Here is a 23,559-nt window from a genome sequence, read left to right on the forward strand (position 1 = left end):
GCGGAGGAGATTCCTTCCCCGCTCCCACCCACACCCCCGCCGCCGCCGCCGCCGCCGACACCATCGCAGTCACCGTCACCATGACGACACCGACCCCCTCCCCAACCGCATCCCCCACCACCTCTCCTACGCCGGCCGGCCCGTACCCGGGGTCCCCCACCGACGGCGGCGGCGACGGCAGGCCCACCGAGTGCCGCCTGCTCGGCTCGTTCGCCATCCTGGTGCAGCTCGCGCTCGGCGCGCTGGCGCTGCTCTCGCTCGTGTACAAGCGCTGGCGCGAGCGCCCGCAGCGGCCCGTCCGGATCTGGTGGTTCGACGTCTCCAAGCAGGTGTTTGGCAGCGTGCTGGTGCACGCCGCCAACGTGTTCATGTCCATGCTGACCAGCGGCCGGTTCAATCTGCGCGTGAACCCGGTGGTCGTCGGTGGTGCCGCGGTGGTGGTCAGGCGGGCGCTGGAGGTTGGGGTGCGGCTGGGTATGATGGCGTTGGGGAGCAGGGGGGCGGAGGGGGGGGACGGAAGTGGCAGCGGCGGCGGCAGCAACAGCGGCGACGACGGCGGGGTGTATGTGCCGAATCCGTGCTCGTTTTACCTGTTGAATTTGGCTATCGATGTGAGTGCGGCCCCTGTTTGTGGCTTTTAGAGGGTGGGTTCGGGGCTGACATGCCTGGGACAGACTACTATCGGCATTCCGATATTGATCGTCATCGTGAGGGTGCTCACGCGCCTCGTGGCCTTCACGCCGCTCGGGCAGCCGCCCGAGTCGATACAGAGCGGCAACTACGGCAGCCCGCCCAACGCGTGGTGGTGGTTGAAGCAGAGCATCATCTACTTCTGCGGCCTGATGGGCATGAAGTTCTGCGTGCTGGTGATCTTCATGATGCTGCCCTGGCTGCCGCACATCGGCGACTGGGCGCTGGGCTGGACCGAGGGCAACGAGAAGCTGCAGATCGTCTTCGTCATGATGCTGTTCCCGCTCATCATGAATGCTCTGCAGTACTACATCATCGATTCCTACATCAAGAAACAGGAGGCTCTCGCCGCCGACGGCGAGGCTGGCTCGGGCGAGACGGTCGTCTACGAGGAGCTGGGCAGTACAGAGACGGATGAGAGTGATGACGAGGGCGAGGCGGTGGATGAAGACGCAAGCAAGACTGTGGATAGAGCTGGAAAGGGTGCACATTTGCGTCAGGCGCCGCGGGACTCGGCGGCCGGGCTGTCCAGTCGTGATGTCGAGTACGATCCGGCGGTGGACGGCGACAGCCAAACGGTGATTGGCAGCGGCTCGAGCGCCGTCTCGAGCAGAGGGACGCTGCCGAAGGAGCTGCTTCCGACCGAGTGAGCGCTTGTTGGGTCTCTCAGGGTGTTTTGGTTGTTTGTTCATTGCGCTGGGTGATTTGGTTGAGGAGTTCTTCTGTGTTGGCGTTGACATGGGCGCATTATTGTCTTCTGTGTTCACATCATCCCTTGTGGTGTCATCCATTGTTACATACACGCATTGGGTTCGGGTTCTTAGAGGTTCATGGGCCTAGCTATATCACTTGACCGACATACAGGGAGTTTGTTTGGGTTGAACACAGCGGTGTCGGGAATATACTCCGCACATTTTCATTCTGTTGGCTAGGTCGAGATGACCTGGCGTGCATCTCCAAGATTGACGGCCCGCGTCTACCTCATCCTGCCTTGCGCTTTCCACCCCCAACCTCCGTCCCATCTTTCCTCTCACTCACTCCAACGTGACAACGCCGTAGTTGCTGTCTACACCCGATAGGCAACCCGAGTGAGATTTACCTGACTGCGGTCTCCTTCAAATTGCCACCCAGGGGATTATACAGAGGCTTACCTAGTTTACGCCGTGCCTCGAGGGGGTGAAGCGAGGTCACACACGACAGGAGGTGGCAAGACACATTAGCAGGACAGCAGACATGACATTGACAACTCAGACATGGCAGCAGGGGTAGACAGGTCCTTCATCACACCATGAGGGAGTGATTGGATAGTGGTAAATTGCTAGCCTTACTCGATAACACAAGGAAACAAACAACAAGAACGAGCCACCACCCGGACTCTTCTTCCTTCATCCTCACTCACAGCCCAACAAGTGCCAGCGCGCCAGCCCATCCATTCATTACACGCCCATTACCATCGTCGACTAACAGCCATTAGGAGTCAACCCAAAGCTCAGCACATCTCAAACGACACCTTTGCCTCGCCCCACTCAGGCAATTCCTCCTCATTATAGGGCGCCCTGACCTGCGAGTCAACAATCTGGATGCCCATGTCCAGCATGCACTCCTCCCCTGCCCATATCTCTCCCTTCGGCCCCAGCACCCTCCTCTGCAGGTTCGCCCGCAGATACGGCTCGACATCGGCCGGGTCGAGGCTCTCCAGCTCGCCCGCCGCGACTTTCTTCACCAGAGCCGCGGTGAGCGGCACCGTGCCCGACACGGCCAGGTCATGATGTCCGTGTGCACCCATTTCCGTGCGTCCGCCTTGGCCTTCATTGTCTCTGTTGTCTTCCCGGGCAGCGGCGAACACGCCCATGGTGCCGACATGGTTCGGGGCCGACGGCCACGCCTGCGGATCACTAGGCGGGTCACCCAGGAAGAAATGAACCACGAAGGTGCCGTCCAGAGCCTGGGTCCCGACTCGGACGTTGGCAACCCACTCGTGGTAGCGGTCGCCGACAAATATTTTGCTCTCAGTCAAGGAGAAGGAGCGCGGGAGCAGGTCTGTTGTCCTGCCGGTTCCCCTGCCAGCCGTGGCCACTTCGCGGTCGCCCTTGAAGCCCTGCGCACGCAGCTCCTTGAGGAACAGGCTCGCGGGGCTAAAGGAGCCGTACAGGCGGTTGACAGCCTGCACGGTGACGCGCGACACCGTCTTGTCGGCGGTACTGGCTGCGGCTCGTTCCAGCTCGGGATACGTGTATCCGAACTTCGTGTGGTCACGGACTTCGGCTGACGTCCAGAAGGTGCCGTTTTCGTGTGAGAAGAACGGGGTCAACGGCGAGTTCGCGTCTTGGATTTGGCCTTGGCGGGTCGTGTACGACTTGACCAAGGCTGGCGATGGCGTCACCCAGGCATCGGGGTGGAGCGCCTGCCAGATGGCCAGAACTCGGTCAACCATACAATGATGCAGAAAGAAGATGGGGTCGAAGGCAGACCACTGGATGAACGCCATGTGCCCCGGGTTTGGCACGCTAGAACCGAACCCGCCCGTGAGCGTGTGGATGGTGTCGTGGAGCGCCTCGATCGAGTCAGCCTGGGCGCCCCATGCGTTGTTGCTGAACGTGGTATAGTTGTCATAGCTCGAAAACAGAGTGTAAAGCCGCTGCGCAATTGAGGGACGGTTCTGATCCAGGTTCATGGCGACCTGCGAGTTGTTAGACTGGGCGTCCGGGCCGCCACTCGACGGGCTCCGGAGTGTTCGAGTCCAGTAGTTCCACTGTTGACCGTATCAGCTAAGTGAGCTGGACGGGGAAGGTGTCAGTCACTGACTGGACGATAGTTGAATGCTGTGGTATTGAGAGGCTTGAAGGTGTAGCTGAACAAAGGATTTGCGATCCTCTGCAGGCCATTGGGGCCCTCGACATCGACATACGGACTCCCGCCGATGCTCCGAGGAAGCACGCTCTCTCCTGAAGGCGGAGTGGCGGCCCAGTCCCAGTACGGAATCCGGAATCTGCGGGCGGCGTCTTGGTATCGTTGCCTCTCCGGTGCGGGCCAGAATCCAGCAATTGTTTGAATCAGTTCCTGTAAGACTTGCTACACGTTGCAGACAGTCAAGTCAGCCACGCAGTGAACCCGCCGCCTACTTGGTTCGTGAAGCCAGCAACAAGGGAATGGACACATGTCCGTCGTACCTCGTACAGAGCCATGTAGGGCCGGTGCCAAGTTGGGAACAGCACGGACGAGTGGGTACAATACCCAGTGTCCTCGCTCCCGGGCACCGGTTTCACGCCGCCCCAAGTTTGGTGAGGCATCCCGTGTATCCCTGTGGCCGTACGTCAGGGGAACTTCGCAGCAAGCCGGCAAGAACGGGGAAGCTGGAGAGCCGACACGGACCTGCAATCCCATAGTACGACGTGGGCGACGACTGGTCTGTGAACTGCATCATGCTGAGGCCCAGGATGTAGAGCGTCCAGACATCGCGGTCCTGCTCGAGCTGGCGGATCTCCTGGCGCACGTAGATGTCACCGCCGCTCTTGTCTTGCACTACTGTTGCCTGGAGTTGTCCAAGCTGGCGCTTCATTCTCGTCCTGACGTCAAAGCCATAGTCGTAACCCGTGTACTGGGCGAGGACGGTATGCGCGAGGCAGACGAGGTAAAGGACGAGAGATAGCCGGGCGCGCGCCATCGCCGCGGAGCTGTTTCTTCCCCTGCTGGGCAAGAATCTGTGGATGCCGTGGCGCCAGCCGATCCGGTAATCCAGGCGCGGTCCCGGCGATGCAGATATATTTCTGCCCTGCAATATCCGGGAGGCGAGAGATGACCTTTCCGGTATTCAAATAGGAAAGACGGTTGAGGGGGGTGGGCCGCCAGGTGTCCGTGACGGCGGATCAAATGGAAGGGGTTGAGGGACCTGGAGGGCGTGGTATGAGTAGGTAGTGAACTAAACGAGAGTCAGTGTCGAAAACGACTGTGGGAAGAAAAACACAAAAAGCAGGAGAGGAGAACGAAGCCAGCGAGAGACAAGCCCGGCCGAGAAACGCGAGCCTACACCAACGCCGCTGGGGAGAAGGGGGGAAGTTGATGCTTCTATTCGCTTCCTCGCTGGGAGCATTCGATTAGGCAGGAAAACACGCGAGACATCCTGGGCACCGGGCAGCCCAGGACTCTCCCAGCGTGAGACCCTACCCTTGCTCCCTGAGATACAAGGCAGATGGGATAATCTAAGGAAGGAACAACTGGAGGGGGCCGCGGTGGGATCATGCTGGGAGACGGACGTAAGAAGGGAAGCTCTGATAACGCATCCGCACCTTCCTCTTCAAAAGGAGGAATGTGGCAGAAACCTCCGTGGACAGAGACGGTTGCCTGATTTCGGGTTCAAGTTGGTAGGAAACGAGGCGTCGCCGCTTGCTTCCGTCGCAGTCCGGTTCATAGTCGGGTTTGAGGGCAGGAGAGGAAACAAACGATCAAGGTCCACAACGTCACAGGAACAACGTACCGAGAGCACGACTACCGTGGTTCATCCAGGAGATGGCGCCATAGCAGCGGGCGACTGCATGATACAGGCGTCACAGCCCGTCGGCATCTGTTTGTGTCCGGTCCACAGCGTGCGGCCTGTCATTTCCCTCTTGTATCCCCTCGCCAGCTCCTGGCACCGATACACGGCCGTTGAGAGGAATGTCTCACGAAGAGACCAGGGATGGCGATGTTTTGTTGTTCTGTTCAAGGCTTTGCTCTGTGCAACACCAACAAGGGCTCGCAAAACCTGTCCTTGCCATGTCGGGTCCGCACGTCACACCCTGCCCGGGGTGCCCGAGCAGAGAGACAACTGGGAGACAACTGGGAGACCAGTGGGAGAAACGAGACACCCAGTAGATGACCTGTTAAATTTACCTGGAACAAAAACATTAGAACGACACTGACTGGAACAACCCCGCCACTCACTCCCTCCCTCACGCCGCCGCTATTCCGTTCGTTAGCGCTTTCGGTGCCGTGGCCATCAGCGGCCCCCTCCGAACCACGTCCTTGGTATCCACCCGGTACTTCAGCTTGACACCCATCGCCGCGAGCTCGGCGTCGAGGAATTTCAACGCCCCCGGCACGACCACCATGGTGGTGTTCTCGCCCCCGATCCACTGCACGCCCTGCCCGTCCTCCCAGATCTCGCCATCCAACTTCATGAGATCCAGGTCCTCCACCTGATCCAGGCGCTTTGCGCAGTTCCGGCAACGGACGGTGCCGACCTGCTTCCGCTTGCCGATGAACGGGGATACCGTCGGCTGCACGGCCAAGAACGAACCGCAGCTTCGGCATATCCACGACTTGGAGTAGTCGGAGCAGTTGAGCAGCCTGTCTTGGAGCAGGAAGGCCGTGCCGTGCGCCAGCAGAGCATCGCGCTCCATTTCTCCCACGCGGATACCGCCACCCTTCTTGCGGCCCTTGATCGGCTGGCCCGTCGTCGGCACCACGGGGCCGGTGGTGCGCACCTGGTACTTGTCGTTGACCATGTGTCTCAGTCGCTGGTAGTAGACGACGCCGATGTAGATGTCGCACGCGAACTCCTCGCCCGTGATGCCCGAGTACATGGGCTCGTTGCCGTGGTAGTTGAAGCCCGCCTTCATCAGCTGGTGCCCGAAGTAGTCGGCCGCCGTGTTCTCCTCATCAAACTTGAACGGCGTCGAGTCCTGCGCCAGGCCGTGCAAGGCGCCGGCCTTGCCCGCCAGGGACTCGACGAACATGCCGATCGTCATGCGCGAGGGGAACGCGTGCGGGTTGATGATGACATCAGGCTGGATGCCCGACTCGGAGAAAGGCATGTCGATGGCCGGCCACTTCTGCGAGCAGACTCCCTTCTGCCCGTGGCGGGACGAGAACTTGTCGCCGATGACGGGAGACCGCGGCACGCGGAGCTTGATCGAGACCGTCTGCAGGGGTTCGTTACCCGTGTCGCTGCCGATCACGCGCACCTCCTCGACGAAGGCATCCTCGCTGTCCTTGTACCTCTCCCAGTGCGTGATGCCATCGCGGTTGATCAGCTGCCCGCTATAGTCGGCCGAGACCGTGTGCCACGCGTAGAGGATGTCTCCCTGCCTCACCAGACGCCCCACGTACGGCAGCCCATCCTCGTCCAGCATCTCCCGGTCTGACGCCCGGACCGCGCTGCCGGGGGCGAAGCCAAACATCTTGACTATCGCCTTGGACGAGCGCGCCCTGGTGTCGTCGTCCTTGAGGCTGATTTTCTTGGTCTTGTAGATCGTCCCGTGGCCAAAGCCGCGCTCGTGTGCCGACTTGTTGATGATCATGGCGTCATCCATGTCATAGCCCGTGTACGAGATGACGGCAACCACGGCGTTTGTGCCGTTGGGGAAGTTGTCGAACCCGTACGTATTGTGCAACGGCGAGCGCACGATGGGCGTCTGGCCCGTCTGCAGCCGGTAGGTCTTGTTGTCTGTGCGGTACCGGAGCGCCGTGCCCGGCGTGCCCATTGTTTGCTTACCCATCTGACACTGGTACATGTTGCGCGGGGATTGGTTGAAGTCGGAGAAGGGTGTCATGTTCGCGAGGATGGAGAGGATGTTGGTTGGGTCGAACTCGACATGTGTCGAGTCGCCGGGGATGACCTCGGCCTCCGTGCACGCGATCGACATGTACGGCTGCTCGTGGGGGCCGACAAAGTCCTCCTTGCCCAGGGCCAGATACTTGACGGGCCGGACCATCCTGGCCGGCCGTGAGGACATGTAGATACCGGGATAGGACCCGCCCCTGGACGGAGGCACGTAGCCGATCTCCAGCTGTACGGGGATGCCATGGCCGCCCTCCACCTTCCAGCGCCGCAGGCTGTCGGCGACCCCCTTGGCTGCTCGAGGAGTGCACCAGCCGATGATCCTGCCATCGAGCATCACGACCACGCTCTCGCTGGTGGCCGCCGAGGAGTAGTCGTTGACTCCCAACTCCATGGCAACGCCTGGGACGGCCGACACGTCCAATGAGTCCGTCATGATTTTGCACTTGTGCGCCAAGTGATTCAGCAGCCCACACGGCGCACCATCAGGGGTGTGCACGGGGCACAGGAAGCCCCAGGACTCGGGCAGCAGCCTTCTGACCGTCGTCGTCTTGAGCTGTGCGAAGAAGCTACCTCGGTGGACCATGCGGAAATGGCTGATGAAACGCAGGAAGTTGAGTTTCTCGGCCACGACCGTGAAACCCGATGTCTGTTGCAGGTCAAGACCTGAGGGGCTCTGAAGATTGCCCGTCGAGAGGAAGTACTCTAGCGCGTTACCAATGTTCTCGTTTGCCTTCCTGAAGATAGCAACCGGGAAGTCCCTCTGGAATGTGGGACTCGTGAACGAGACCGTCGCGTGGTTCCTCAGGTAATCGCGCAGGGCTCCTCTGACAGAGACGGACAGGAACTCGTCCAACTTCTCTTTCAAGATCATGCCGTACAGGAAGCCACCAAGTAGGATTTCCTGATTTTGCACCGCATCAGGGTTATCGATGGCACAATCGCCAGCCACGAGTGCATAAAGCTTCCGGCACATGAACAGGAGCATCTTGAACTTGTCGAGATCCTGCTCCTCGGTAACGTCGACGCAGCCCAGGTGAACGAGCACGATCTTGCGGAGGAACTCGGTGCCGACTTCGTAGTCCGACATGGTGTCGGGGACACCGAGCACGACCCTGAACTTCTCGCCCAGGTAGGCCCGGGTCTGTGTCTTGGTGTAAAGGCCGTAAGTCTTGTAGGTGCGGAGGAGCAGTTCGACTCGGTCGGTCAGGAAGGTGTTCTCGATGCCCTTCGAGTTGGGCGGGCCAACGAGACCCTCGAAAATCTCCCGATCATTTGTCTCGACAAGAGCCTTGAGAATCATCATGACGGGCACGAGATACTCGTTCTTCCTCCACGAGAACCTGAACGTGACATTGCCGTCGTTCAAGTAGTGGAGCACATTCGTCTGGGAGGTTTCATCGGGCCGGACGGATCGTACTATGATACCGTACGGCGTATATGAGGGACCTCGGTTTGTGAAACTCGGACGGGTGATAGCCAGCGGGAAGTTCCTCTTGTTGACCAGCAGCAAGCGAATAATCTTCTCGATGCCGTTGACGATGAAATATCCGCCGAGTTCCTCAGACTCCTCCTTCCTCTGCACAAGGAGTGCTGGTGGATTATTCTCAAGGTGGCATTTGTTGGACTGCAGCGGGAGAGCGCGCGTCAGAGACGGCCCGGGCGAGCAGACGGAGCACATGTGGGCGACATACCTTAACCATGATCGGCATCTGCCCCAGCTCCCGCGAGAACTCCATGGGCTCGCCATCGTTGATGCGGTATTCGAAAACGGCTGTGAGCTTTCCCCGGTACGTGACATGGCGTTCCCTGCACTCCGCCGGGAAGATCTCACGCCTCTTGGCGAATTTGTTGGTTGGCGGAACCTGAGATCGCTGAAGGGTGACACTCTTGTACCGGATCGTCAGCTTATTCTTCCCCGCAGGCGCGGCCCTGTCATCCCCGTCCAGAAACGTCTTTGTCCCGATTTCGGCGAGGGCATGGTCGAGGAGGCTGGTCTTGCCGTCGTTTCGGAAGAGCGCGTTGAAGGACTCAATGTGGGGGTCAACGGCAAGCTGGAGGGCGGGATAGGCGGTGCGGTCGGTCGGGGGGTTCCGAAACAGATTCTCGCGGCGAAGGGTGTTGTATTCGTGATCCCACGACGTATCAGTGCGCTTTTCGGGGGCCATGGCGGGTTCTCGGTTCTTGCTTTGGCAAAACGCCAAAGTTGGCGGGTTGATTTGCGCGGCGCTGAGCGCAGGTCACCTGAGGAGCGAGACAGGTTCCCGTGGTTCCGGGCTTAACGACGCCTCTAATGTATAGGCATTCATAGATGTGCGATTGCGCTAGCCAGGAAGGCAGACACGGGTGTCGCTCAACGTGCTTTTCCTTTGGTGCAAGTAGGTCCTCGTCCTGGCATGCTGGTGAGCGACGCAGTCGTGGAACTTTTTTTTGCTTATCGCTTATCAGTTGGGTCCTCCAGCGCTGCGTGCACTGCATGCCAAGGCCCACTCGGGTGCAGGTGCTGGTGGGGGAGTGCAGGATGCTGGTCATCTTCCGCTGCCAAGGTTCATCCTTCTTTCCTCTTCTCGTTGCGCGCTTGTTAACTATTTTACTATCCAGCTTAGCGAGACATGGAAGCTGCAACGAGACGCCGCTAATTGACTGCCGGATAGCTGCACTGGACACATCGATACGGGGTCGCCCATATGCCGTCGGCTTGGTGGGGACTGTTCCTTGCATTCCGTTCCGTCGTCACTGACAACGCGGTGAAGGGTCCGGGCTGCGCGGCTCCAGGGACCCGATACCTGTCAGCCAGCCGATGGGTGTCACGACAAACGAATTTGAATTCGTGCTGGGTCTAATGAGCCACAAGCCCGGCTGCGTCTCTCCCTTGTGTATGGGACATTGATTGGGACTCTCAGGGCCAGGACCTTTCCGCTGCGCAATAACTCAGGTACAGTACCTAACGCTGCTCACCGAATTTTGGTCCGTGGACGACTCCATGCCTGCCGCCGGCGTGGACTCTGTATGCTGTGGTTTCTTCCCCAAATGCTGGCCGGCCCAGCTGCGGCCCACCTAGTGGGGGTTTTGGCTGTGCTCAACTCTCATCCACTGAAGTCATCAGTCGCCTCGAGCTCCAAACTACTTCAGCCCCAAACGACGGCCATGGGTTGCAGCAGCCAACCAGTGCGAGGCAGGCCGATCCGAACAGACAAGGTGCAGCGTGTAGGGCGGAAAAGTGAAGCTTCATGTCAACAGTGCTTGCAGCTCGGCATGTGAGGACCGAGCACCAGACTGAGCCAGAGCTGCCTTTCCAACTACCTATGAGAGCTTGAACTGCTCGCAAATCCTCGGCATCTCGCGTTCGTTGGGTTGAGCGGGCGGCCCACTCAATCCCAGGGCAGCTTCGGCCGCGAAACAGCACAGACGCTTGAATGCTGGAATCGCTTGGCTTCATAAGTGATTCGCGTTGAAGCTCTGTGTCCGTAATCACAACGGTTATGTGTATTCGCTGCAAAGAAATCAAGTGAACAGCATTGGCTTTGGCTTCAAGTGTCATCCGTCACCGCAGGCACGTTAGGGCATGGGAAGCTGTCCAGGAAAAGCAAGTGGACGGACAGGATTGCATGGTAGACACCCCTCTTGGATTGGAGTGTTCGGCGTGGGGAACCTTGTTTGCAGTCTGCTTGCGGCATCCAATCGCCCCGGGCCCCTAGCCTGTGACCCCGCTGTTATTAACTAGCATTAGTGTTGCAAGGTGCTTGAGCTTGGTGGGCGGGCGAGCTCGGTGGCCTCTGGCTGGAACACCTCCACAATTCTATCCCGCGCTCACTCGTTTCTCAGGTTCCATGTACTCAGGTTCTTCCAGGCCGAATCAGTTCCATATAAGTAAGGTAGCCCACACTACCTGGCCGGCCCAAGCTGCGCGTACGGAAACACCAGGATAGGACAGCGGATAGCCGGCTCCCTCGCAGCCGCGGCAGCAGCTTCAGCGGCTGGTTGAGCGGTTCGTAAGACCGCCAGGCGACATCGTTGGCCCATCCGTGGACCAAGCGGGCGTGGAGCTTTCCTCTCCTGCCGTTACGTTATCAGCCGATCTCCAGTACATACAAGGCTCCGCCGCCCGCAGAAGCAACCCGCGAAGGGACAACCTAACTCCAGACTACCACAGTGCACTCCACGCCAGGATTTCATCTCAGATCGGCTAAGGCAAAAGGTACCTTATCCAGGGCCCTGCAGCATCCACAGCATCCACAGCGGCAAGCTTCTGCAGCAACCTCCTTGCAGATTCCACCACTCTTTCCCCTCTGCCCTTTCCACTGTTTCCCCTTGTCTTGTGCGCGATACGACCCTCCAGGCCCAGGGACGGATCTTTCCTGCGTGCAGTTGACGCCATCCCCTTGTCTGCGCTGCCGCTGCCGCTGCCGCTGGGCCCCAACTCCCACGGGTCTCAGCGCTGGCGGTGACTGCAACCTGGGGATCCATCTGAGGCGCCGCACCCCGGGCCCTCGGCCGTGACCACCTCGCAGCCGATCGTCGTCTGGCCTTGCCGACCGCCCGGGCGCTGCCATCCCTCTTTCGCCGGCTTCGTGCTTCACACACACACACACCCTGGTCCTTAGCCGCCCTCTCGTTTAACATCCATCCGTGATCTTTCTTCGCGCGCGCCGAGGCACGGACCACAGCCCGACTTGCACAACGGTTACCTGGAGTTTGTGTTTCCCGGTGGCATCTCCCAGGTTTAGGTTACTCTGGTGGGCCTGGTCTCTCGCTCACCCACGCTTGGCCCCGCCGGCTTCTCCCTCACCGATCACAAAAAGGATCCTATTCCGTCCTGGCTTCTTGTTGCTTTCGAAATTGCAAAAGTCCTACGAAAGCCCGCGTCAAACGAGACATTTTATTCCTCGCTCTGCGCCGTCGCCCAGGGGGAGTCTGAGCGCTGAATATCTAAACTGGACCTGGTCGAGGCTTGCCACCGCCCATCCGTCACCCCATCATCGTGGGCTGAGCGCCTGTCTTCTCGAACCCTTGAACATCAGACGCCTGCGCGACTTTCCAGGTCCTCACACGCCCTCCGGCAGACCAAAAAACCCCTCCAGACCATATCGTCCTCTCCCGACAAGCAGTGTAGTCCTCCGTGAACATGGCGGGGCTTTTCAGGCGAGTATACGACTGGCTGTTGCGGACGTTTTGGTAAGTCTGATCGCCGACATGCACCTCCCCCGCGTTCCCCGAGCTGCGACCTGCGACCTGCGAGCTGCGGGGCACTACCGACCCGGCTGCATCTCATCGGCAGCACCTCGCCGCTCCGCCCATAGTGTCGGGGGCTAATTCGACGCAGGGCGACGGAGATGGACGTGACCATGATTGGCCTGCAAAACGCTGGGAAAACGTCACTCCTCCGCGTGCTTTCGGTGAGTAAAAAAGGCAGAGAGATCGATCAAACCGACCGTGAACACCGATCGCTGACACCGCAATCCTCGTCGCCAGGGCGGAGAGTTTGCCATCGAGTAAGTCATACCCTTCACCGAGTGCCGCTGGGATCGTGACCCCACCATCTCGGTTTCCGGTTTCCCGGCTGATGTCCTCTTGCAGCTCCATACCCACGGTCGGCTTCAACATGAAGCGGGTGCAACGGGGGCATGTGACACTCAAGTGCTGGGATTTGGGTGGCCAACCCCGCTTCCGACCAATGTGGGAGAGGTACTGCCGCAACGTTAACGCCATCGTCTTCATCGTCGATATTGCCGACCTCAATCAGCTTCCCATGGCCCGCGAAGAGTTGCACTTGCTAATGAGCCAACCAACCCTCGAGGGCATCCCGCTGCTCGTGCTCGGTAACAAGTCGGACCTGCCCAACAAGCTCACCGTGGACGAGCTTATCGACGCCATGGACCTCAAGAACATCGCGCATCGCGAGGTGTCGTGCTATGGCATCTCGGCCAAGGAAGAGACCAATCTCGAGGCCGTCCTCCAGTGGCTGATGAAGTTCGCCAATAGGTGAAAGGTGTCCGGCCATGAGTTTTGCGTCTTGTTTAGAATACCCAGCTGTCGGCGGGGAAACTCGGGTTCGCATTTGGCGGTTCGGAGGCTGGAACGGCTTTGCTTTGCGGTTGCAGTTTGTAATCAGGTTTTTCTCTCTCTCCGTCTTGTCTTCCTTTCCTATCCGTTGTCGACGCAGTTCTCGGGGAAAAGACTTTCGATTATCGGCCGGCGACGACCAACTCTTCTCTCAGCAACGCGCCCCCTCAACATCCCCAGTTTAATCATCCGGCGGCGTTTCGAAGTCTGCAGCGCGGTCAGGTTCATCACAAACTGATGTTCCTCGTGCCGTTCTCTCATCCAGCAAAGGAAACAGCCCGCCCCGTATGGGAGCACGACAACGCATAACGCTTTTCCGGCGTTAGACGAGTTCAGATTTGGAGCCGCAAGGCCGGGCATGGTTGGCAAGAGCTGTTCCTTGAGTGGCACTCGCCACACACAGGAAATAGCGAATGAAGGAAAGGGCGAGGCTCGTTTCAGAGAAGGCACTTCTTCTGAAATACGTTTTTGTTGTGGGGGAGTGTGGAGGGGGCGCGGGCGTGGTGTGTAAGGTGTGGGCAGTTTGTATCTCGCAGATCTCAGATTTTCTGATGACAATCCCGACGAATAATGAGAAGCAGATCAAATGAATGAGAGGTATAAATCAAGTGGAAGAGACACCGGCGATTCCACCGGTGCGGTGCACCTCTCGCTGCTCGCCGCGGTTCAGAGACCCGGGCGCAGAGAGAGCCATGCCAAGCCGGGACCGAATTAGGCGTGTCCGCCAGGCGCCTTGCGACGGCAGTGCGAGATGAGAAAGCCCCTCCCACAACCGTGGCAGGGAAACAACAGGAAAAAAAGCAGCGAGGAAAAAAGGAGGAAGGCTTCTCTGGCTAGGGAAGCCGCGGAACTGAGAAAAGAGAAGAAGAAGAATTGGAAAAACGGTCTGCAGCGTTCGAACCGGGGGGGAGCAGGGCGAAGGGGGTCAAGTACTTGGACTTACACACGGACCATTTTGGGCCATTGACGTGTGAAGGTATCATTGGCTGCTTGGGGAATCCATCGACAAGACAGCCGCGCCGCCGGGCGGCGGGCAACGGAGGGGCGAGGCAAGGCAAGACAACGCCCGCCAAATGAAGACAAGGGGGGGCCCGCTCTCCGAATGGACAACTGGCGGCATGAGCAACGGAGCTTCGAGCGCAGAGCGAAGGTACCTACCTACCTTAACCGCCGCCTCGGTGGCCCGTCCAAATCCGTAGCTCTCTTACCCATCTTCGGGAGAAGAAAAGCATTTCTGGACAAGCGGACTCAAGTGTGCTTGTTCTTCTTGCTCGGTTCTCCGAACTATGTCCGCAGACAGATCCTCGTAAATGGAGGGCTCCGACCGTCTGGGTTCGACGTGGCCGCGCACATGTTGATTCGTTCCCGCCATCTTTGATTTAGACATGACTGAGTCGCTCGGGGTACGCTTCGCTCTGGTAAGATGGGCATGACGCACTGTAACCTCCACGGAAGGAAGCAAGGCTTTCGATGCCAGGTGCGGTCAGCGGTTCAAGCTTTAGCACGAAGTGCATCCTACTGCGTATTTCGCAACGAGGGACTTTGCGCTAGTTAGTCGAGGGTCAAGTTCAATCAGGGGTCTTCCTTGTCAGCAGTGGATGGTGCTTGAGGAGACCTCATTCGCAGTATGAACGTGCAGTTATGGAGATGCTTGCGGACCGGTGCTCGCCCGTTGTGGCTTGCAGGGCTTCCGCCGAGGCGAACGCCCCGGTCCGAACTGCGCGTAATCGTATTCTGGTGCGTATGCCTCGTACACTGCTTCGCCCCCCAGCGTGATGTCCAGCCGAGGAAAAGGACCTGAGCTGGCCAGCGTTTGCTCTCTTCCACGCCCAATTGCCGGGGTTTGATCTTGGCTGCCTCCCCGTCGCTAACTGGCCGTGCGTGAAGGGAGGTGGACGCAAGGCGTTGGCCGTTGCAAATTCGTTTACATAGTATGTTGCTGCGGTGTTATGTCGAGCGATGGCGCAAGCCGGATCCAAGCGACTGTGAACTGATTAGCAAACCGTGACACTTCCAAGCATCTCCGTTTCTCTCCAGAACCCGGTTGGGTGTGGTCAGTGGGATCTTCCAGCTTGAAGAAACACGGATCGCATTCCCGCCCAACTAAGGGCGTGTCGGCCGGTCATTTGAGCTGCTCTACCGCTTCCAGAACTCCCATCACCTTCCTCCGTAGAAAAGGGATTCCAGACTTCACATGATCCACATAAAGACCCGCCAAGGAGAATCGTCAAGGGGGCCAGGTAGACTCGAGTCCTATTCCTATCTCCCAAGGCGCCGTGAAGTGGCACCTCAGCAGGCCATCGTCGGAGACCAATATCGACTCGTAGCTGATCAATGCAATGCCGAACGCCGTCCGTGTCCTCGCAAGTCCCCGCTTCCCAACATGAGCAAAACCCCGATCAACGGTAGGACTTCTGGAATCTCGCGCGAGCACCCCTTCCACCGAACTTCTTGGGTTCGCAGCGCCGAGGATCGGCGACTAGCAGGCTGCGGTCGAACTGGATGAGAGCGGTCTTGAGGAGGTTCTTGGAGTGCTCATCGATGTACTTGGCGTAGTAGGCGACCTAGAGTTTTGTTCCAAGTCAGTTATCTCGCCGTCGTCGCAGGCGTAAACCGAGGTGCAGCGGGTTCGGGGTACTGACAATGGCCTTGGCAATCTGTCCAGCACCTCGCGTTAGCATTCTCCTGCATCACAGGCTCGCGTGAAGCGCACGGCGCTCGGGGAACGTACAGCCTGGCGCGTTGCATAAACCTGCGACGTGTGACCACCACCAGCGACCCGGATGCGGATGTCAACCTCGGCGAACTTGTCGGTGCCGAGGAGGAGGATGGGCTCGTAGAGTTTTGCCCGGAGAATCTCGGGGGCGAACAGCTTGAGCGGCTTGCCGTTGACCCTGATCAGGCCCTTGCCTTGCACACAGCGCGCAACGGCTGCGGTGTTGTCAGAAACCGGTCCGGCCAAATTGCTTCGCTCGAAACAAAGTTGCGTACCTGTGGCATTCTTCTTCTTGCCGAACACCTGAACTGCCTGGGTCGCCATTTTGACTCGATGGCAAGATACCTTCCTGGTGGTTAGTTCGCGGCTTGGATTTTTCTCCCCGTGTAAATTTTGTGTGTGGAGGGGAAATCGAGATGGGGCTAGCGGCAGTCACGTGGCTTAGCCTTGTGGCTTGAGAGCATCATGTGGCGGCATAGGTGGTTACGGAATAGAGTGGGTCCGTCCAGATCTGTTCCAGAAGACAGGGGCCATGGTCAAATGTGGGCCGCCCGCCGTGACCCGGACTTTGCTCCAGCATCAGCATCAGCGCCAAGCTGAGCCACCAGCGTTATCCTTCGAGGACCGGCTAGGAAGATTGCACTCCGAATGAAGGCGAGAAGAACGCAACAGAAAAAAATAAAGGAAAAAAGAAAAATGGGCTTACCGGTAGGCATAGGTACCTGACCCTCGGTATTCTTATCTGGCCGGGAACTTGTGTAATTGGTTCTCCCTACAGCGAATTGTCCTTGAGCTTGTGAAAGTTCTCAACGGGAAAGGTTCCAGATACGGGAAGTGATTGGCACAAAGGAGCATCAGGGCGCGCGTTTCCGCCTCCAGACTACTCGGTAGCCCTTTCGCCGTATGGAATACGGGTGTTTTCAGTCAGGTGTGAACAAATCGAGGAAGCTGCTTCTGGAATAGATCGTGTACAAGGGTCACAGAACGGAGGTATTGGTGGCCGAACTTCCTGCGCCTCAAAACGGCTCCGTCCGGTGTCCTCCAGTGGCCGCAACCTGGCGGTCAACTCAGACAAGTCGGCAGCCACCCATTCATTCGGTTGGTTAAAGTACGGAACTTCGGAGGAACTACGCAGTAGGTGTTTTGTTGCCGGGCTTGTACATGGCTGCCCATTGGCAGGCGGCCTCAAGATCTCTGGGATGTTCGGATGCCAGAACAGCCGGCTGACCGGTGGCTCAGCCGCCACAATGACAAAACTGAACGGATGCCCTCGGATGCCCACGTATGTCAACGTATGCCAAGCTTCGAAGTCCCACTGTGCGTCCAAGCCCAGCCGTTGGTTTCCCCCACACTCATTGCACACTCATTGTTGGCGGCGCGGCAGCAGAGAGGCATTGGTTTCGCTGCTTGATCCACAGTGCTGAAACGGAGACCGCACGCCGCCGCCCGGCTGGCTTGACGCAACCATATCTACCTGCCCTTTCGCCCCCCTCTCCCCAGCTTTCTACCTGACTTACCATCACCATCAACACACCCCACATTCAGCGATTTACCATTTCCTCAATTCCTCACCGGCTGTTTTGCGAGCTTGCAAACGTAGCGCATCGCTGGGCGTCCGGCGAATTCACACAGAACTGCACGATGGCGCCTCTCATTGAGCAGGTCGCTGCATTGGTAAAGCGAGACGACTTGTAAGTGCGAGTCGGGTGTACCCGCCGCGCAAACATCCAGACTGGCTGACACATTTCTAGTTGCGGTCCCGGCCGGTATCGTCTAGCCGATGGCACGTGTGTCACATATTCCTCCTGGTACTGGTGGGGAAGATGGGTGCTCGCGGCGATTTTGATCCTGTTGGCCTTCATCATCTTTGCTATCCTTTTGTACGTCTACTTGCCTACCCTTAATCCGTCTCGCCCATGGGCAAGTGCCGACCAACTAACTTGTTTTTCTGCACAGCCGCAATTCGCGCCGCCGCAGGAGACAAGGTCAGCAGCCTTTGTACGGAACCGGCTGGATGGCGCCCGCGCCTGCCTATTACCCCCCGCCCCCGCAGTACTCTCAGCAGGATCCGAACACGGGCCCTGGCGGCTACAAATACGGCGGTCAGGCCGATGGGTACTTCGGCGGCAACCAGGAAGGCATCCAGCTCCAGCAGCCGGCGTCCACCTACCACCGTGGCGCCGATATCGACTATGCGCCGCCTCCGGGACCTCCCCCGAACACCACCAAGTAAGAGACATGGTTTATAGTCGCTAGAGAGCGGGGGAATGGAGTGTCTGGACAGGAGAGCACATTTTCTTTTTTTTTTTTTTTTCTCTCTACAAGCGGAGGGTGGCAAAATTCGGGATGGCGGGAAGGCGTTACAGCGATGCTTCGGTATGCTCCTAGGTGGACGCGAACCTCTTTTCACGGCGCTACAGTCTGGACGGCGCAAGACGTGAAGGACAATGGGAACTGGTTGGTTGGTTGGTTGGTTTGGAGGTCCAAAGAACCTCGATAATTACTAGGTTCCTCCCAATGGACGGACCCTCCATGGCCAAGCGACGTTTCCCCTTTAACTGTTAGTTTTATCCATATTCCTTGATCTCCCGATAAGTCGTGACTGAAGTGACACCTTTCGCACCCAAGAACATATGACGTCGAAGAAGCGCAGGAACCGCGAGAAAGTTTAACGTTAAATGGATCATGAACCGGCTCCACAATTCCAGAGGAGGAGCAGGATGGTAGCAGGAGGAAGAGCTTCCCGCCGAGTTCTCCACATGGCGGATGTGTTGGTCGGGATGGAGACGCAGTGCTCGTTGCACTGCGGCTTGTCATCGGGTATATGGAATATGTGCAGCGTTTTGCAGGATGGAAGGTCAGTTGGTCGCTTCAGCTACCATCTCGATTTGCAGCTAAGTGATACATACCTTGTGAGACAAACAAGACGCTATCAACGCATCAGCATAATCGTCCGTCACTGGACCCTGACAGAGCATTGTCTTGTCAGAGAGGTACAGGCCTGCCTTTGCTCGACAGGGCGTTGCTCCCGAACATCCTCGCCGTTCATTTCCAATCCTACGTTGTCTGTTTCGTTCCCCGGTCTGAAGCGGGAAACCCCCGGGGCATCTCAGACTCGACAAACGACAACTCCGGACCCATGCTGACTAGGATCTCTTCTGACTTGCAGGTTGTTGACTTCGAGATATGTTCTCAGGGTAGTTGACGCAGAACCGGACGAGTTCCGCACAACCGCTGGCAATCGATATGTTCAGATCTTCAACCTGCGCCACTTGCGTCTTTGATTGAGTGTGCGGTCGGAAGAAGATCAGTGCCAATTCCGTGGGAATGGCTCGACGATCCTGCTTTGGCGGCTGTCACCCAAGGGTCTTGGTAAAACTACCAGGTACCTGACCAAGGTAACTGCCGCCCCGGCACTCGGAACCCCGCCTGCTGTCGCCCTTGGGCTTGTCACTCAACTTCCTGTTTCATCAGCGCCTTGAGGTGCTCGCTCCGAATCTGCCTGCTTTCGACGAGGGGGGCAATTAACTCTTTTTGCATAGATGAATAGCAAAGGTATACCAGCTCTCTTAGAGACCGCGTCTTCAAGACTTGGATATGTAATCTTGATAGTATGTACGGTTAGGTAAGGTACCCGTAGTTATTCCGTAGTGTATAGCAGGTAAGAACCGGCTGGTCGCTGCCGCAGGGATGCGGGAGGAGCGGAGATATGGGGCCATCCCACTCACTAATGCAAAGCGCTCTCAGCCGCCAGGCACGTTTTTCTCTGCAAATGCCAGGGGCAGGCTGGTCCCTTGCACGCACCGCGGAGGGATTTCGCGCGCCCTGTCAGCGAGTCTCTTTTTTACCCTGCGCTGACTGCCAACCAGCGCCGACTTCACTGCCCTCCCAGTTTCACCTCGCCCCTCAGGTGAGACCGAGCAAAGCCACACTCCCTTTGCCCACGCTCTCTTCGCGGACAATTGCGCCCAGCGGCGCTTACGTCCGCCCGCCTTTCCCTCGTTTCTTGTTGCGAACACGGCACCCGAATCCCTTTGTTCTGTCGCTCTTTAGGATCGGTCGTTGTTGTTCGTCGCCAACCGACTCGACTGTTAGTTCACGCAGAACCCTTCATTCTTTCGTCATTTGCGCCCCTTGCGATTGAATAAAAATAGATCGCTTCGGCCGACGGTGTCGATCGACGGCTATTCCCTGGGGTTTGCAGTTGAGAAGCGAACGACTGGCTATGCGAGCGGCAGCGGAGCGGCAGCCAGTTTCCAGACGATCATACACAAGCGACAACCGCCCGCACGATGGATGGATAGCGCTCGTTGGATAATCTAACAAATTGTTCGTGAGAGTGTGGATCACCTGCTCGGTTCCACACATAACCGGTTTCCCCGACGCTCGTTATCCGCGGTTTCTGCGCGAGGGGTCAGAAACAAAAAGAGGCAAAGATGCCTGCAATCGATGTGGCGATGGAGAGGAGTTTGCGGAGGGGGTTTTTGGATTTGCTGGTGGGCAGCCTGCGGCCGGCCTTCGGCCGCAGGGACATCACAGGGGAAATCTCGGACGTGAAGACGGCCTTCTCCAGTTGGGACAACTGCATACAGGTCAACTATTGCAAGTATGTCGACCTCGTCTTCTCCGGGTGTTTTCTACGTCTGGTGCTGACCCGGTGACCTCCAGGTGGCCCGTCATCGCGCTTATAATCATCGGTGGCCTCATAATCATCTCGGTGGTCTGGTGCATCATTCGGTGTGCCTGCTGCGGACTGTCTTGTTGTTGCTCCTGCTTTTCATGCCTCAAGTGCTGCGGCGACTGCTGCGGTTGCTGCGACCCGCCGCGGGGCAGTCGGCGGAAGTATCTCGACGAGCCATACATTCCGCCTCACCATGGATACAAATCACAGGAACCGATGCACGCCGGATTTCCCGGCGCGACAATACCAACGGTTAACAAAGCGGCAGACTTCCCTCAGTACGCCGAGTTTGATGTGGGTGGTAAGAAGAACGAAGATGCTTTGCCTCAGATGCCTACCTGGGAGAACGCCGAGAGCAAGAAAGTCCTTGTGGAGGAGGAGGCCGTGGAAATGAACGCGCTGAAGAAACCTGAGGCTGGCGAACAGGCCGGAAGCCGCGGTGCCGGTGCCGGTGCTACGGGGGGAGCTGTTGCAGGAGCAACTTCTCCTACTGGCTCGCGATCACCGGTCAATCGGAGCCCCTATGGGCCGCCGGGCCCCGGCTCTGGATCCAACGGCTACTTCGGCGTAACCCAGAGCGATCCATATGCGCCGGGTGCGCCAGCGTATAACCAGCCGGGTGCGGCTTACGGCGAGGCGGAGCAAGGGTACGGTCGACGGTCGCCGCACGCTTACCATAATGGTGGCTACGATGATGGATACAACAACGGTGGCTACGGTCAGGCACACGACCATGCTGATGGCTATGGCGCGGCGCATCAGCAACCCTACGATGCCTACGACCACTACAGCTCCCCGGCCAACCAAGGGTACGGCATCGCGCGGCACCAGACCCCCACGCGCGGCATGGACTCCGGCCCCTACGGTCCCGACGCCCGGCGATCTCCGGTCCCACAAGGCGCGCTCGCCGGCTACGGCGTGGAAGCAAGACGTTCTCCGGCCCCGCAAGGGTCATACGGTTCCGCGTACGGCGCAGAGGCCCGTCGATCCCCCGCGCCGCAAGGTGGTGATTACGCTGCCGCCAGGCGATCCCCCGCACCGCAGGGCGGTGACTACGCTGCTGCCAGGCGATCGCCCGCGCCGCAAGCCGGCGGCTACGGCAGCAACAGCGGTGCCGGCAGGTACGGAGCCGCCCGCGAATCCCCGCAGCGGCAGTACTCATCCCATAACGACCCGGTCAGCAGCCCCACCGGCCCCGCCGGCCTCACCCCGCTGAGGAACGACGCCGGGTTTGACTTCACCTCGGGGTACAGCCGTCCGCCTGCGGCGGCGGCGGCGCCGAATAGCCCGGGGGGATACCGCCAGCCGAGTCCGGCGCTTGAGGGCCGGGGCTCGCAGGGTGCCGGTGCAGGGGGTTATCCGGGGTATAAGCCCTACCAGCCTCCGGCATGAGATGCGGCTTTGGCGGATGCGGTGGGATCTAATGACTATTGGGTTCTGCTCTTGCGTTCTTTTTGCCCATCTTTTCCCAATTCTCTCCCGTTTTCGGGCCTTCCATATACATGGGGATTTTGTGTTTTTTTTTTCCTTCTTGATGACCTTGGACTTTTTTGCAGGGCTGCAGGCGATCCAAGACGGTATATGCGGCGCTGGATAAACCGGAGGGCGATGGTCTTGTTCAGGGAGCACCTTGTTCACCTGTGTCTTCTTTTCTATTTTCAGTTCATCCTCATCCTTGCTGGGCGGGGTAGCTGCGGTTACTTCCTGGGCTGTGTGCTCCTCGTCTTGTGGGTCTTCTTGTATGCTGGTGGTGAGACGGCTTGATCGACTACGATTCTCTTGGTGGGAGGGTATGGGACCGGTCGGATTTCGCACGATAACTGACAGGCGTGCCCTGGCGGAGCCTGGGCGGCCTTGGAGTCGATGATTTCGTGTAGTACTAGTGTACTAGAGCTATGCTGAAAGCAGAGGTCACTCCATGGAGTTCTTGCTCGTAGCTCATGGTCTGGGCAGAGAACTTGCGGGTATTTCTTGATTTCCCTCGGCATGTGTAAAACACATACTACACTACCCTAGTGGCGCGCTTGATATTGGGACGGGATGACGTTAGCGGGATGCCTTTATCATCCAGACTACCGAGGTCAAAGCGACCGCGTGGTTCAAGCGACCGATGGTTCCTCCAGGCCACTGACATGAGGGAAAGAACAAATAACGGTGCATCCTCCCCCACGTAATCCGTCGGGTATAGTCAAGCCCGCCAGCCAATCACTCTCGAGGGAACATGGAGGCCGATGCAGTTGCCCTCAACTCTTTCGGTTTGTTGCCAAGGTGTGCAAGGTGTTGCATCCAGTCGTGTCGCGAGCAGTGGGGAAGCTGCCGAAGTGACCCCCATTAACTTGCGGCGGTGCTCCTCCCGCTTAGGCCCGTCCCATGCCGTACACTAGCTTGTCCGCTTACAACGTTCGGGGTCCGGCAGCCGATGTTATCAAAACAAACCAGACCGACCACTAGCTCGGGATAACTCCCTAGGACATGGGCGGCAGCATTCTTTAACGCTTTCGCCCCCTTCCAGGTCGCCGTGGTTGGGACACTTCGAAAACGAACCCCTCGGCCACGCTCGGTTCGACCCCCCGCTCCCCGTCACGGCTCCCAATCAGGGTAACAGTCCGCTGCGGCATGGATGATGCAGATGCAAGCTGCGTCCACAGCAATCACGGCAGCAGGCCACTGCAACCGAGCGGCTCTTTGCATCGCCAACAACCTGCCAGCGAAGGCGGGAAACCTGGAAATAGCGCTCCGGCGAAGACCACCCCGAGACCGTCCGTTTACCTGTTCCGCTGCCAGAATGCGGCGTCGACTTTCGCGCAGGACGGAGGGTTTCCGATTGGCCTTGGGGAAGCCCTTCTTCCCATGGCTTGATGGAATATCAGG

The 23,559-nt window shown here is 58.5% G+C and overlaps 8 protein-coding genes across 8 annotated transcripts; 5 read left to right on the forward strand and 3 right to left on the reverse strand.

Moving 5' to 3' along the window:
- Positions 1-65: 65 nt before the first annotated feature.
- On the forward strand, positions 66-1,608 carry THITE_61368 (uncharacterized protein). The gene is made up of 3 exons (XM_003656743.1): positions 66-413; positions 507-611; positions 675-1,608. Exons 1-3 carry the CDS (start codon positions 81-83, stop codon positions 1,338-1,340), a joined length of 1,104 nt encoding a protein of 367 aa, XP_003656791.1. The 5' UTR covers positions 66-80; the 3' UTR covers positions 1,341-1,608.
- A 571-nt stretch (positions 1,609-2,179) lies between these two features.
- On the reverse strand, positions 2,180-4,354 carry THITE_2131928 (uncharacterized protein; the record flags this gene model as incomplete). The annotated part of the gene is made up of 4 exons (XM_003656744.1): positions 2,180-3,442; positions 3,496-3,762; positions 3,861-3,991; positions 4,063-4,354. 4 exons carry the CDS (start codon positions 4,352-4,354, stop codon positions 2,180-2,182), a joined length of 1,953 nt encoding a protein of 650 aa, XP_003656792.1.
- Positions 4,355-5,603: 1,249 nt separating this feature from the next.
- On the reverse strand, positions 5,604-9,617 carry THITE_2121926 (uncharacterized protein). Its single transcript, XM_003656745.1, has 2 exons — positions 8,923-9,617; positions 5,604-8,855 (listed from the first exon to the last, which is right to left on the reverse strand). The coding sequence occupies exons 1-2, from the start codon at positions 9,394-9,396 to the stop codon at positions 5,619-5,621; spliced, it is 3,711 nt and encodes a 1,236-aa protein (XP_003656793.1). The 5' UTR covers positions 9,397-9,617; the 3' UTR covers positions 5,604-5,618.
- Positions 9,618-12,102: 2,485 nt separating this feature from the next.
- On the forward strand, positions 12,103-13,293 carry THITE_2121927 (uncharacterized protein). Its single transcript, XM_003656746.1, has 4 exons — positions 12,103-12,403; positions 12,552-12,624; positions 12,701-12,720; positions 12,806-13,293. Exons 1-4 carry the CDS (start codon positions 12,354-12,356, stop codon positions 13,212-13,214), a joined length of 552 nt encoding a protein of 183 aa, XP_003656794.1. The 5' UTR covers positions 12,103-12,353; the 3' UTR covers positions 13,215-13,293.
- A 2,397-nt stretch (positions 13,294-15,690) lies between these two features.
- THITE_2056076 (40S ribosomal protein S16) lies at positions 15,691-16,331 on the reverse strand (the record flags this gene model as incomplete). Its single annotated transcript, XM_003656747.1, has 3 exons — positions 15,691-15,855; positions 16,023-16,222; positions 16,283-16,331. The coding sequence occupies 3 exons, from the start codon at positions 16,329-16,331 to the stop codon at positions 15,691-15,693; spliced, it is 414 nt and encodes a 137-aa protein (XP_003656795.1).
- Positions 16,332-17,385: 1,054 nt separating this feature from the next.
- Positions 17,386-18,429, forward strand: THITE_2121937 (uncharacterized protein). Its single transcript, XM_003656748.1, has 3 exons — positions 17,386-17,698; positions 17,759-17,887; positions 17,964-18,429. Exons 1-3 carry the CDS (start codon positions 17,649-17,651, stop codon positions 18,238-18,240), a joined length of 456 nt encoding a protein of 151 aa, XP_003656796.1. The 5' UTR covers positions 17,386-17,648; the 3' UTR covers positions 18,241-18,429.
- Positions 18,430-20,297: 1,868 nt separating this feature from the next.
- On the forward strand, positions 20,298-22,233 carry THITE_2121941 (uncharacterized protein). The gene is made up of 2 exons (XM_003656749.1): positions 20,298-20,613; positions 20,676-22,233. The coding sequence occupies exons 1-2, from the start codon at positions 20,465-20,467 to the stop codon at positions 22,078-22,080; spliced, it is 1,554 nt and encodes a 517-aa protein (XP_003656797.1). The 5' UTR covers positions 20,298-20,464; the 3' UTR covers positions 22,081-22,233.
- Positions 22,234-22,870, forward strand: THITE_2121942 (uncharacterized protein). The gene has a single exon (XM_003656750.1). It carries the CDS (start codon positions 22,297-22,299, stop codon positions 22,450-22,452), a length of 156 nt encoding a protein of 51 aa, XP_003656798.1. The 5' UTR covers positions 22,234-22,296; the 3' UTR covers positions 22,453-22,870.
- The last annotated feature ends 689 nt before the right edge of the window (positions 22,871-23,559 follow it).

This window comes from Thermothielavioides terrestris, chromosome 5 (genome assembly GCF_000226115.1).
Source record: "Thermothielavioides terrestris NRRL 8126 chromosome 5, complete sequence".
NCBI lineage: Eukaryota > Fungi > Ascomycota > Sordariomycetes > Sordariales > Chaetomiaceae > Thermothielavioides > Thermothielavioides terrestris.